Genomic DNA, 13553 nt, shown 5'->3' on the forward strand with positions numbered 1-13553 from the left:
ACCTCATCTCATGCCAAATATTCTTGAGGCTTGTAAGAATATGGATAGATGTTTGTTTATCTCCAAAGGTGGCAGAAGGAACATCGTGAATCTGAACACTCACAGGCTCATTTGCATCTTCCAGCAGCTCTCTGGGGTTTTGTAAAGCTGGCTGCATCACCTCTTCACAAGCTTCTCCAGATGAGACAGATGACAGCAGTACAAAGAATTATGGCTGCAAAACAAGTGGTACCTCATATAGTTCAGCAATAAAACAGCCATGCAACTCGTGAGCCTCTTCCGAGTGCTCCTACTCACCGTACATCCGCTGATGGGGAGCTGAGTGCTTGAACTGTCCACCGAACACGACTAGATTAAATACCTCTCACAGCCTTTAGCCTTTGGTCAAAGAAATTAAATCCGGGTTCAGAATTCCACAGAGACCTGCTGCAATAACAAGACCCGGTTATGACAGCCAGGTGATGTGTGTTTTTTTTTCTGTATCGCATTGCATACATGTCAGATAGAATGACATCTGGGGGAGAACAAATATAACATCCTTCAATAGCGTGAGCAGTGAAATCATTGATTTTTGAGGGATGTAGTGATTTAAAAAAATGTTAGAAATGGAAAAGGTGTGATTTATTTATTATTGTTGTATATATAACGTACGCAGGTGTACAAAGAGTGAATGCAGTTTTTTTTTTTTAATTGCCATTGGTTTGGTTTTTAAATTAGATTTTTAAGTAGTAAATTGGCTATACAATTGGCAACACATCCCAGTGTATTTACACTGTATTCTTTTTTTTTTCTTTTTTTTAATGTTCAATTAGACCCAGGTTTAAATAAGAGATTAAAACATCAAAAATATATTGATGTGGCTATTCAGCAATTAATTTTGATGAATGCAGAATAACTCAAATCTTGATGTAATTATTTTTTTTTGTTTTGCTTGCTATCCATTTTCAGATGCCAGGATCTATCTGTCAAAGAGAAATGTGGGTTATTAGAGCCAGTATGAGCATTTATGGAAGAAACCTCTGACCTTGAGATTAAAATGCCTGAAATCATTGAGAAACAAAATAAATGTTAAATGCACCTTGCTTCAGTCAGTCAGCATTCATTCATATCACAAAAGAATTCAGATATTTCACTAATACCATACATTATCTCATAATACAAGGCCAAGCACTATGTGGCACTTTGGACTGACCTTAAGCAAATCAGTTATTAATCAGTTTCTCAGCTTGGAAGTGTGAAATTTCACACACGATGGATCTAGTTATTGAACCTCAATACTGTTTTAACAGCTCATTTTCATTCAGTAACATTGCAACAAATGTTTCCTTTAGTTTGCTATGGTGTCCGGAACCTTTAAATGAGCCAGTCAACTGAATCAAGAATAAAAGTGCAAATGCTGCTGTGTACTACTCCAAATCGTCAGTGAAAACTAGAACATTTCAGGGTCTTTAAAAGTCAGAGTTAGGGCTGTTAAACATGATAATTTAGTGTGATTAATTAAGTAAAATAAATAAATTATGCTATTAATCATGTCTCTGACCTGTATGTAAATTCTTGCCTCACCAAACCTCACTTAGAGCAGGCAACACTGAATACTTGTTTTACCAATCATGAAGATCTTTAAAGTTCATTATGTATTATAATTTCCTCCAGTCAGTAGATAAATTAATCATATGTGACATAGGGTAATAATATTGGGCACATAATATTCTGTGTGAATTCTCTGGTGTGATAAACTGTGTTATCTTTTCAATGTTTTCATTTGCCACAATAATATGCCCATACATCCTCTTTCTCCCAGACCTGTACACGTATTTGCAATGCTTTGAGCGTCCTCTGTAGATCCCACCATTGCACATGCCACAATTTTATTATCTATGCTAAACTACTTTTCAGCAAGTGGGAAAACAAAGCCAAAGCCTAGACATTTTAGGCAAATTAGAAATCCCAGCTACATGTCTGGGAAAAGAGGATGTATCGTCATCCTATAATAAAATGTCTTTGAATAATCTTCCTTTAAAGGGATTTCTCAGCAAATATTGAAATATGGTTATTGTACCACATACTTATCTGATTATTTCAAATTAAGTGACACTCCTTGTAAACATTTATTCATTTTTTGTGAATATTTTGTAAAGCAGAGGACTCCAGAGAACTGTTTTCACAAGGATCATGACAATATGGGTGCACCCTTTCCTTTATTTCACAGTACTTTGTCTGAAAGCAGGTAACATAGTTTAAAGAAATAAAAAATAACACTCATTGTGCTTTTGTTTGTATCTGATGCTCTCCGTTCACATATTTTCCAACACTTCTAAGTTAAATGAGATACAGGAGTGCTACACTATGCAATATAAAAACATGTAAGTTACTTTCTAGATTACCTATAAACCTGACAGCCGTTGAAATCTACTGAAATGTATTGTCTTTTTAAAAAATGACAACAGATGAAGACTTTTCAAAAACATCAACACTTAAAGAAAAAAGAAAAATACAGTTATACAGATATTTCCAGAAGATTAAGGCGGTTTAAAAAAAAAGAAATAGGGAAACCCAGTTACTTCCTGCATTTCTCTAAATAGCTGATGTACAAATCCAATGGCAACAGTTCAGCTGGGTGACTTAGACTTTCTTACTCATGTCTCGCCATTCAGATCAGCAGTGATCATGACAGGGTCCTTGCAGTGGCATTCAACATTTACAAAAGCATTTTTTACCCGCCGAACAGTAGAAAAGCCTAAAACAATACCCTTAGGTTTATAAACTTTTTTTTTTTCTGATTAAATATTGTTGACAGAAATGCCAAATGCATGAAACTGAAAAGAAGCATGAATATCAAAACTCAGCATACAACATGAAAAATGGGGATTATGTGGTTTAAAAAAAAAACAACAACAAAAATTGCAAAGAAACTGCAGCTGAAAAGGCTGCTTTATATATGTAATACATTCATCCATAGGGCTGTTGGCTCGAGATTGGTGGAAACATCTGCAGAAAAATGCCACCCAAGCACTTTGGTTCACGATCAGATAACCCCTCACTACTATTAGGCATTGTAAGGTCAAAGCAGAAGTGCATGTTTTGTGGAGCGCTTTACTGGTAAACAAATCAGACATAAATGTGTATCAAAATGTTCTACTTTTCCATTTTTCTTCCACTTTGACACTGCAATCATGTATGCAGATGTTTCATCTACACCATCCCAACCAAACCAATTCACTTTGTGGTTATGATACACAAATGTAAGATCATATCAGCCTTTGTGTAAAATTGTGCGGTCTGATCAGTGGCATGGATTAAACAGAAAATTGGCAAAGCAAGGAAGCGTAAACTGTGGCCTAAAGGAAAATATGCCATTTCATTGACCAGTGCAATGTTTATCCATCAGGACGGTAAACATTCATTTAAGGACAGATAATATCACAGGAGCTAACTCCGAAATCCATGGTCTAAACCTGAATCATACACATTATAGATTTTCTCCATTTTTTAACAGCAAACGTTGCAAATATAGAAACAGTATCTGTACATAGTTCATTTGTATTTAGAACAAACGCAAATATCGGGAGAAAAATGGTCCATAAATTACAGTGGTCCTGCAGAAGAAATACTAACATTTCAGAAGATGTCTGTCACTGTTGGATTCTTTTTAGTCTCACAGTACACAACAGCAAATCCACTGTCACAGGACTTGGCCATGCGGTAATCAAATACTAAAAATCCATTTCAACATATATATATTTTATATTTGCAATATATTTTCCTCTTGTTGCTTTAAGTAACATCTTTTAATTTTGGTACACAAACATTTTTCCTTAAGTTGAAATTCACTGTAGTGTAATATTTATCCATTAGAATGTGATTTCACTAGATTAAGGATTCATTCTGGTCCTGTTCATTGTGGTCCATCAAAAATGAAAAAGACACAAACACTTGAGTAGATTAAGATTTATGTTGAGCTGACACTCCCTTCCAGTAATCTAGAATGTCATGCAGGTCTTCATCCTTAGCAAACTGCACTTTTTTCCTCAGAGCGTGGCCTGCAGCCATGTACTCCACATCTTTGTGTCGCTTGCGATGGAGTTTAAAGCGCTCCCAGATGCTGTGCGACGGTTTGCAGTAGTACTCGGGACTAGACGAGTAACTGAGATTGTGGTACTGGGGAGAAAGCTGCGAGTAAGCCAAGTCTCTGGCACGAGGCCGCGTCAGGGGCTCCAAAATGGAGGTTTTCCGACTATCCGGTTCTTCCAACTCTTCGATTTGGTGGGCATCGGGGTAGGAGTGCCGATGCTCACTATACTGTCGGATCTTCTCCGCCTCTGCCCTTAGTATCGCAGCGGCGGGCGTGATGGTCAGAATAGTCTCCCCTTTGGGTGAAGTCTTCTCTATGTACTTTGACTCTGACTTGTAGGACGCCTCTGAACGATAAGGCCTTGGACTCCTCATTGGACCACCAGTGGCTGTACTCGGACGCTTTGGAGAGGCATCTGAAGCATGATGTCTTTGTAAAGAGTGGTGGTAGCTGTCCTTGTAGACAGGTGACAGGAAGCCAGACTTGCTCTGAGGCTGTTCTGAGATCAGTACCAACTGAGGTTCAGCTGTTGACACGGCACCAGATTTCACCCCTTGGAAGGAGGTGGACTCTGATTTCAGAGCATCTATGCAATTGTTAATAATCTGGTTGACCTTGTCCACCTCCTTTGCAATTGTCGAGATCTCGGCAACTGAGCCTTGACTGTTGCCAGGCATGGATATCTCACATTCTCTTCGATCTGGGTGCTCCCCTGTTCTCACTTCCATGTAATTCCCCTTGGCCATTTTCGGAGTGTCGCTCATGTCTTGCAGTTTGTATTGCTCCATTTCACTGCCGGAAGGTAGATAGGGCATGCGGGTCATGCTCTCTCCAGCCATCATTTGCTTGTGAGACATCCTGGATATCGTCCCGCCCTCCAGTTCACCGCCGTATTTAAGCTCAATTATGTTCTTCTTTAAGCTGCCTGCCTTTTTGTGCTTTTCATCTTGTTGTCTCTTTTTTCGCAAGCAGTAATACACAATCCCTAAAACAATTACCATACTGAAAAGACATCCTAAGATAGTCATTATGTAGTGAGTGGCTGTTGCATTATTAGCTACTCGCTCTTTTCCATTCCTAGGCCCAGTGGATAGTGTCAGACAAGTATGATTGAACCGCAATGAGTTCCTTATGGAAGCCACACAGTAGGTGTAATCGGTGTGGGGTTTCAGGTTTTTCAGTTCAATGTCCTCCTTCTGCCGTTTCAGATTCTGTATATCCGTGAAGAAGCTGTTGTTGTACAGGACAAGGATGTACATCTTCTTGTAGGGGTAAGGGATCTGAACAGTGATTACTGCATTCGTGTGAGACACTTGCTTGAGTTTCATGATTGGTTTCACATCTAAGTCTATGTACGTGGGGCTGATGCTGATTTCCTCTGGTTCAGTCCCTGAAGGACAGTCTTCCAGCCCACAAGGCGTCGAGTCTGGAGGGTAAGTGGTGGTCTCAGTAGGCACAGGGATGTACGGAGTCACATAGTCCTCCGTGCACACAGTGGACAGCATATGCAGAGCATTCCGGTATGTGGGATTGTTCGGATTCTGGCTTAGGAGACTGTAGCCTGAGAATCCTGTGGGAGAATCGCACACCATCCGTTCACTTGTCCTGTTGGGAAAGACAGAGAGCCACTTGATGAACCCCAAAAGCTCACAGGAGCAGTTGAAAGGGTTGGTGTAGAGTTCACAGGTGGTCAGCTTAGTCAGGCTGGTGAAGGTGGACCCATCCAGCACCTGGATGCGATTCATGGAAAGGTCAATGTTTTCTATGTTTGGGCACTCCCAGAAGGCATTGGGTGTCACAGTCTCAATCAGGTTGGCCTGGAGGTAGAGGTACTGCAGCTTCCCCAAACCCCTGAGAATCCCTTCGGTTAAGTTACGCAACTTATTGAAACCCAACTGGAGAACCTGCAAATTGAAATGGGCTGAAAAAGCCCCATCCTCAATGTAATTAATCTCATTCTTGGTCAGATTCAGGTATGTGAGGTTGGTAAAGCGGCTAAGGGCAGAGTAGTGGATGCTCTTGATCTTGTTCTCATTCAATCGAAGGTCCACTATGGTGCTGTTGATATGCTGAGGGATGGCCTCATAGGGTGGCTGGTTTTGGCTGCAAATGGCCAGCCATACAAAGCCCTTTTCCCCCTCTATGAGCCAACAATCCCCCCTCACTCCACCTATGTGAGTCAGATAGATTATGGCCAAAGACCAGAAGAAGGCACTCTTCACCATGCCTCCAATACTAGCTCCTGATGCCCTCCTGGAAGCCATGAGTGATGCCAGTTGGTTGCAGCTTGGGGTACCACTTGAGTTTGAACTAGGCTGGATGGAGCCTCACAGTATTTAAGTAGGGTAATAAACCCTTTTCCTTTAGCCAAAGGACAAAATGTTCAGTCTCTGGTCCAGATAATTATTTCACATGAGTTGAGGGTTTCTGCACTGATATGTCAGCCCCTTATTAAACCTGTTGACCATAGCTTATGCATTTACAGGTTATGTCTCCAATGGAGAAGTTTTCACACTAGTGGAGTGCTAGAGCTGGGTATTAGTGTTTCACCAATTCAAAATGGCCTGTGCTTATTTCCCCGGGGTAGAGCATTGTTGATGGCTTTCATCCTCTTGTCTTTTCTTCTCCTCCACCATTTTAGTCTCATTTATAGGCCCAGAGGTGCACCCTGGATAAGAAAAAAAAAGGAAGCATTGACTGACGCTCACAAAGTCTTTAAATTAGAAAAGCAATATTCGAAATACAGTTCAACATGCGACAGCGATGACATGGTTCATACCATACAAGAGTTCTGCAATGTATGTGTGCAAGCTCAAAGGAATAATTCATATTGTTTCATTGCATTTATTTCCCTGACGTATTACTCATATGGACCCGTGGAAGGTAAAAGAATAACTTTGTTAGCTGACCATCAATTCGTTTTGCACACAATTTTCCTTCCCTTCAGTTCCTGTGACATATTGCTATTATCGGAAACCATTGGCCAATTTCCACCTGACAGATAAAAGAAAACAAAAGTGTCCCTTTTCTCCCTCCATTAACTCTGAGACCATCAAAATGAGCAGGACCAATGCTTGGGGGATGAAAGAGTTCAATTACACTTCGTCCTTTAAAATGTTCAAGTGAAAAAAAAACAGTACCTCTTGAGACCAGTTTATCAAATTCAAATGCATCCATATTGAACAGTTTGGAAGAATTTCAGCTAATCTTTAAGGATATACACGATTAAATCGCCTGATCAATTACTAAGACAAAACAATTTAATCACAAAAATAATACTACGGATGATTCTATTCTACACAAGCTGTTTTGCCTCCAAAGTTTTGTGCAAGCTTTTTTTTATTTTTAAATGAAATATTCAGCTATGAAGCAGAAGGAAATCACACGAGAATAGTATTTCTTTGAAAGACACTGCCCTCACAGAGAGAAGGTATGTTCCCTGGGGTGGCAGAGACAAGAGGGAGCTTCAGTTCACAGTCATCCCTAGCAGGCTTTGAAACCACATTGAGACAGCTCTAAGCAATGTTGGCTGTATCGCAAATAATTTTCTGAGTTAAGAGAGGATTGGAACTGTTTTGAAAGCAAAGACCTTTCTTTCCACTGAACTCCTTCTTCTAACCATGGACATAAAGACAATTGCTGTGTGTTTTGTGTGTGTGTGTGCGAGTGTGTATTTTTGCAATAACCTGAGTGTTATAAATTGTCCTTATTTCACTTTATTTCTACAGTAAAGGAACAATCTATTGTCCAGTAAATAAAAAACTGGCAGAGAGGGAGCACGCCGATTTTACACAAGTAAATTATGCAAGGAGGCTTTCACTGAAGAGGAAAGGAGCATTTCTCAAATGCATAGATGGACGTGGTTCATAAAGCTCTCTATGGAAGGCAGCGGATCAAAGAGGGGATTTTACAGGGCTTTGTCTGGGTTTCTCACAAGTGATGCATTAGATTGTCTATGTGTCAGATCACGCTACGGTGTAAACCACAAACAACATGATGCATCTTATTGAATCTATTTTAATCATTGTCACTCAACTAAATTCTAACACCACGTCTACACCGGACATGACAAAGCAACAGCTGCAAATCATTTGTATTTTGTGTCAGTACGTCATAAATAGAACGAGGCATCAGTTTACTGTTAGGGTTTTGTCATGTCACGCCGCATTGCATCCAGTGTTGATAGCATCACTGATTATAATGGGCTCTGTTGCATTTTGCCACATCATGTTTAAAATCCCATTTACACCTGTAAATGAATAATTTTAGAAAAAGAAAGTTAATGTTAAAGAAAAATGACAGAATGAAGAAGAAATATTTCTATGTCAGTAATTAGGATTGTAACACTGACCATTTCACTCTTTGTGCTGATTCCTCTTCTTCCACTGAAGCTTAAGATGCTCTTTGGATCATCTCAAATCATACTGGAAAACAAATTTGTGGAGTTCATGCAGCTTGATTGCTTTTGTCATTAAAGCAAAATAATGAGATGCCAAATCAGTTAGTTTTTTTTTTCACTGAAATTGTTGTTTTGATAATATAATATGTAATTACTATTACTACTAATTACTATTTTTATTTATTTATTTTTAACAAGTTCGTTTGCCCATATAATCATTAGGAAATAGAGTAAACTTGTTTGGCTTGCTGTCCACTGATGAGGGGCTCGATGAAGCAGCTTCAACTCGAGCTCTGATATACCCCCAGGGACTTAATATAAGGTGATTACAAAGGGCAAGGTACCTAAGAAGAAGGTGGAGATTGGGGAGGTGTAGGGATGCTGGAACAGCTGAGACTGGAGAGAGGTAAGCAGCTGTTTATATACTCTGTCTGTTGATTGAAAGATTAGATGGACTCGCTCCTCCCTAACTTACGTTTAGGAACTTCTATAATTTAATTTTTCTTTCTTTCTTTTAGATTTAATTTGTTTATGTATTTATTTATTCTCAATTCTAGAAAGCAAAATTTAAGAATATAAAAATCATTTAAGATTTTTATATTATTTTTTTATATTATTTTATAGCGCTAATGAATCTATGACAAATAACACATAAATCATATTTTCCCACATACTGTTGTTATTCACAAGAGTTGATAATATCATCACAGTGGCTAGTGAGCAACATGCAAGAGTTGGACAAGGAAACAGGCGATGTGGTTATTTATAGAAATACGTGTGTACACTTGACAAGTGCACCCACATTTCCCTCTTGAGATTTCAAACTTGCAAGATTCTCTGTGTCTGTCACTGAAAAATTACATTCATGACAAACTATGAAACACTGAAGTGATTTGTTTTGATAGATATTATCAGTTTCATCAGAATGAGAAAGAGAATTTTCATAATTTGCATGTACAAATAAAAATGGGGAAAATGCTAAAATGTAACATTCAAACTTTAATTTATTTGTACATAAACTTATATATAAACATAAACATATATATATTTATATATATATATATGTATTTTTTTTTTTTTTTTGACCATCGTAACCATTTAAATGCAGATATTGTCAGTCAACTGACAAATGTATTGCTGTGGACTAATTTTCAATGACATGCAAATACATATAAGATATTGACTTCTAAAGCCACTGTTTAATCAATCAAAATATTGCAAATATTGATATAGGCGGTTAATTAATCAGCAAGCATGATGCAAGTAATTTTATTTCATTTTGTTTTGTTTCATTTTATTGGTAGTCAGCCCTAATTTTAATTTATGCCAGTGAACCGAAGCCAGCATTGTTTTAACTGCCACTTCCCTGCCACACTGCAATCAAATTAGGCCCCTCGTGGTTAAAATCTAGTATATGCCAGTGAGGAAATTTTCCCATGCAACCCCATTACAAAGAGATTGTGAATTTATTTTCCTGGTGTTCGCATTCTTAGGTATGTGAAAGGCAACCGGGCCACTGTAAAATAGTGTATTAACAGTCAGTAGGGTAATGTAATTGGAAATTTAAAAAATAAAACAAAAAAAACATAAGCTTTCCCCTTGAGAGCACCTATTAATTGCTGAAGCTCAGCACTTCTACTCAGAGGTGAAAAAAAAAAAAAAAGTGTGTTCACGAGTACCATACACCCGCCTCCCCTGCTCACGGCCCATATTTTTCTCTGGCGACTGATAGGACAGGCAGGTGATGGGCTGATAGACAGCTTCATCATGCCACACTGCTTTCTGGATGGTTTAATCCTCGGCCCATGCCGCTACCTGCTTTCATCTGGCCTGTGCAAACAGATATCCTGCTGCCCAGAATGGCAGCTGCTGACACAAGAGCCCTCAGTGTCACGGACAGGTGCAGAACAGGAACCTCGGCAGGTGGATATATTCTATGGTGGATGGAGATCAGAATGACAGCTCAAGGTAATAGAGGCTACAGCACCGATCAATCGGATCCATCAATGACACTTAAAGGTCAGAGGTCATCTTCTTAGTCAGATGACCTTTCTTTGTTTGGCTTGTCTTTTTTCAGACCTCCGAGCTAGTGTCTACGTTAATAAGATTGAAGTCAGACATTGAGAAGATTAACCACGGGACAAGACAGATGTATCATAGGATGCATGGTTCAGTATTTTTAAAAACAAAAAAGACATTCCACAAGGGTTGTCTTTTTATTACTTTGTACTTAGTTTCCTGTTTGCAACATAGCACACTAGGGGTGTTTTAGACAAGCAGCAGAAATCTGTTTTGGTGTGTTAGATTCAAATCTGTTTAGATGTTTGTAGTCTGAAGAGCACAAAAATGTGAAATAAAAAAACCCCACATGAAACCATTTATATTTATCTGTATCTATTTTTAAATTAGTTAAGATTCCAAGCTGTTTTTCATCAGATAAAATGCTAATTTAACATATGATGCATCATAGATTGTGATATTGCCTGGAACTTTTTGGAAGCATTTTCATTCACTTACTTTTGCTTTAAGTGACACTTAATGTATACTGAGTAGTGAATATTGACTGAGTAAACCAATGAATGAATGAATGAATTTTGTGGAAACAATTATACATTTTTTCAGGATTATTTATTTATTTAGTTTATGAATAGAACAATCAAAAGAACCGTGATTATTTGTAGAAAATATTTTGTAATGGCCAAGTTCTGTCATGAAACTCTAGATGGTGCAGGCTGATGGCTGTCCTTAACACAAACTGATGATATTCACAGCATTAACTACTCAACACAAGATGATTGGTTCATGTTGCATCTGCTGGTTAGCATTCACTAGAGCAGTTTGCAGCGTGCTTTCAGAGTTCCACTGAAACCCTCCACCTTCCCCAGCTCCACCTGTACAGATCTTCTACGAGTCATTATATATGCTATTCAGCAGCAGTATGTCTTCAATACTCACAGTAGCGTACCTGCATATGTATTGCAGCAGCAATAATCTGAAACAATAGCAATAACCAACAACAGCAGGGTAGCAGATCTATTCTGCCAAGACCAAACAGCAAACCACATATCCATTACCATGTTAAAATTAAGTTGACATGATAGAACTTTAAAAAGTCTTTATAGGCACTTTTTTGTGTTTAATGCATCATTGCTAAATAAAATTTTTAATCTCTTTAAAATAATCATATAATATCGTTTTAACTTTTGAGTGGTAGTGTGAATTACTTTAATCTGATGTAGGTACACTGCATTATCAACACTGTCATACATATTTGCACATCATATTTTGTCACCTACACAATTCTGAAACTACGCAGTTAATCCTGAAGTTCAGATTTGAAAAAGATAAAATATTTATGTGCAGTTGGACCAATGCCTTATTTCTGCCACTAACTGTTTTGTTGTCCCTGTGTCGACTAGTTGTGAATCACATGGTTCAGTTGTGAAACTAATGAAGAAGCATATAGAAACTATAAGTGTGGCATGGCTGTTTTTTGTATTGTCAATGAAAACGCAAGCAACAAATGTGGCAATATCCACACTTGTTTCTCACCCACGTCATCTCAGTTATGCGGACACTTTCCACTCACACATTCTCTGTCAATGTACAGCTTGTATGAGCAGCAATGTATGTTGCACAGTATGTTGAGTCATTTACACAAGGTAAACAATGACCTAGTCTCAGCCTCAGACATCATGCCCACAGAACATTGGCTAAACGTCTGATGCATATGGTCTCGTACTGTATCGCGTATCTTGTCAGTGTGTGCACTTGCTTGGCCATTTTTAGTTGATAAACAAAGTGGGTCCAGCTGAATTGAAATGGTGATTTGTTGGATTGGTATAAAAAAAGGTTATTATACCGCTGCAGCGGTCGTGTGAATTCCCTCTTAGTGTGAAGACCGAAGAGTGTAAAGACCATCAACTCTACCGTGCGACTCCACCGGGCAGGGATAGAAGTATCGCTTTTTATTTTAGTTTTTCCATTTATATGTTTATTATTGAAATGTTGTTACATGCATGTGTCAATTTTATTTAATTTCTTTATTTTCTTAAATATGTGCGTATCAGAGTTTCCGCTAGAAAAAAATGGTGCCGGTCAAAGTGACCGGCAGAGGTTTCGTTTTCCGGACATTTTGGTGATATGCCGGTCAAATATCGCCTCTTAATTAGTCAAGTTGAGGAAAACTGGAGGCAGGCTATGTAACTTAAAAAATGACATAATCAGGCCGTATAGAATGCAACGTTTATTAGCCTAACTTTCAAATAGACGGAAAAAACATGAAAGTCCGATTGGCGTCAATCAACGCCAATTGTTTTTACTATGGTTTCACATTCATAGTTTAACAAACCAATCCCCCTTCCCCACATAAAATATCTGAATAGTAGCCTATTGTTAACTTTTTACTCAAGCGAACTTAATTATACACTCTCAATATGTCTCATTTAACTGGTAACATTTAAATTGGCCACCGTGAAATGACTCCTTGTCAAATTAACTGGAACAAACAAATGACTAGGCCTATAACACTGTCATTTTAGGCTACTTTTTACGCTGTTTTGCAGTGCTGAATTGTGCAGCTGCCGACTTAAAATCAAAACTTCCCAGAGTCTCTCCACAACTTGCAATGTGCATAAGGCGCGTAACCTTGTTCTCCGCAAGGCGACTTCGCTGCTTCGTCTTGATCCGATTCTGCAGCGAGAACCCCCTCTCTGCAGGAACACTCAGGGATTACACAGGCTATCTTGGCGAGCTTGGTCCACTCTGGATACATTTCGTTGAAATCACATATGAGGACTTCGCAGGCTGTGGAGAAATGCAATCCTCCATAGCCACGGAGCTCTGTCATGACAGCGAGGGCATCACGTCGCAGGCTTATGGCATCGATAAGAGGAGCGGTGTCCGCAGACTCAATGCTTGTAAAATGGCAAATAATCCTTCTGATCGCTGGTTCTGCATATTATTGAAGAGCTATAAGATAATATAATATAGGTGAGAACGATATTAGAATTATAGGCCAACAAAAGAATGCTGCGCTTATTATAAATAGACGTCTCAGGGGCCATTCACATATCGCGCCTA

At 38.7% G+C, this 13553-nt stretch overlaps 1 protein-coding gene across 2 annotated transcripts in view; it reads right to left on the minus strand.

Annotated features, from left to right (window-relative positions):
- Nucleotides 1–2188: 2188 nt before the first annotated feature.
- LOC306865289 (protein ELFN1-like) overlaps nucleotides 2189–13553 on the minus strand; it is a 108965-nt gene continuing 97600 nt past the window's right edge. For both annotated transcript variants that reach the window (XM_079409824.1, XM_079409825.1), the window contains exon 3: nucleotides 2189–6740. In XM_079409824.1, coding sequence (XP_079265950.1) covers nucleotides 3943–6336 — 2394 coding nt within the window. In that variant the 5' untranslated portion in view covers nucleotides 6337–6740 and the 3' untranslated portion in view covers nucleotides 2189–3942. The remainder of the gene's footprint in view (nucleotides 6741–13553) is intronic.

Source organism: Barbus barbus, assembly GCF_936440315.1.
Source record: "Barbus barbus genome assembly, chromosome: 4".
NCBI lineage: Eukaryota > Metazoa > Chordata > Actinopteri > Cypriniformes > Cyprinidae > Barbus > Barbus barbus.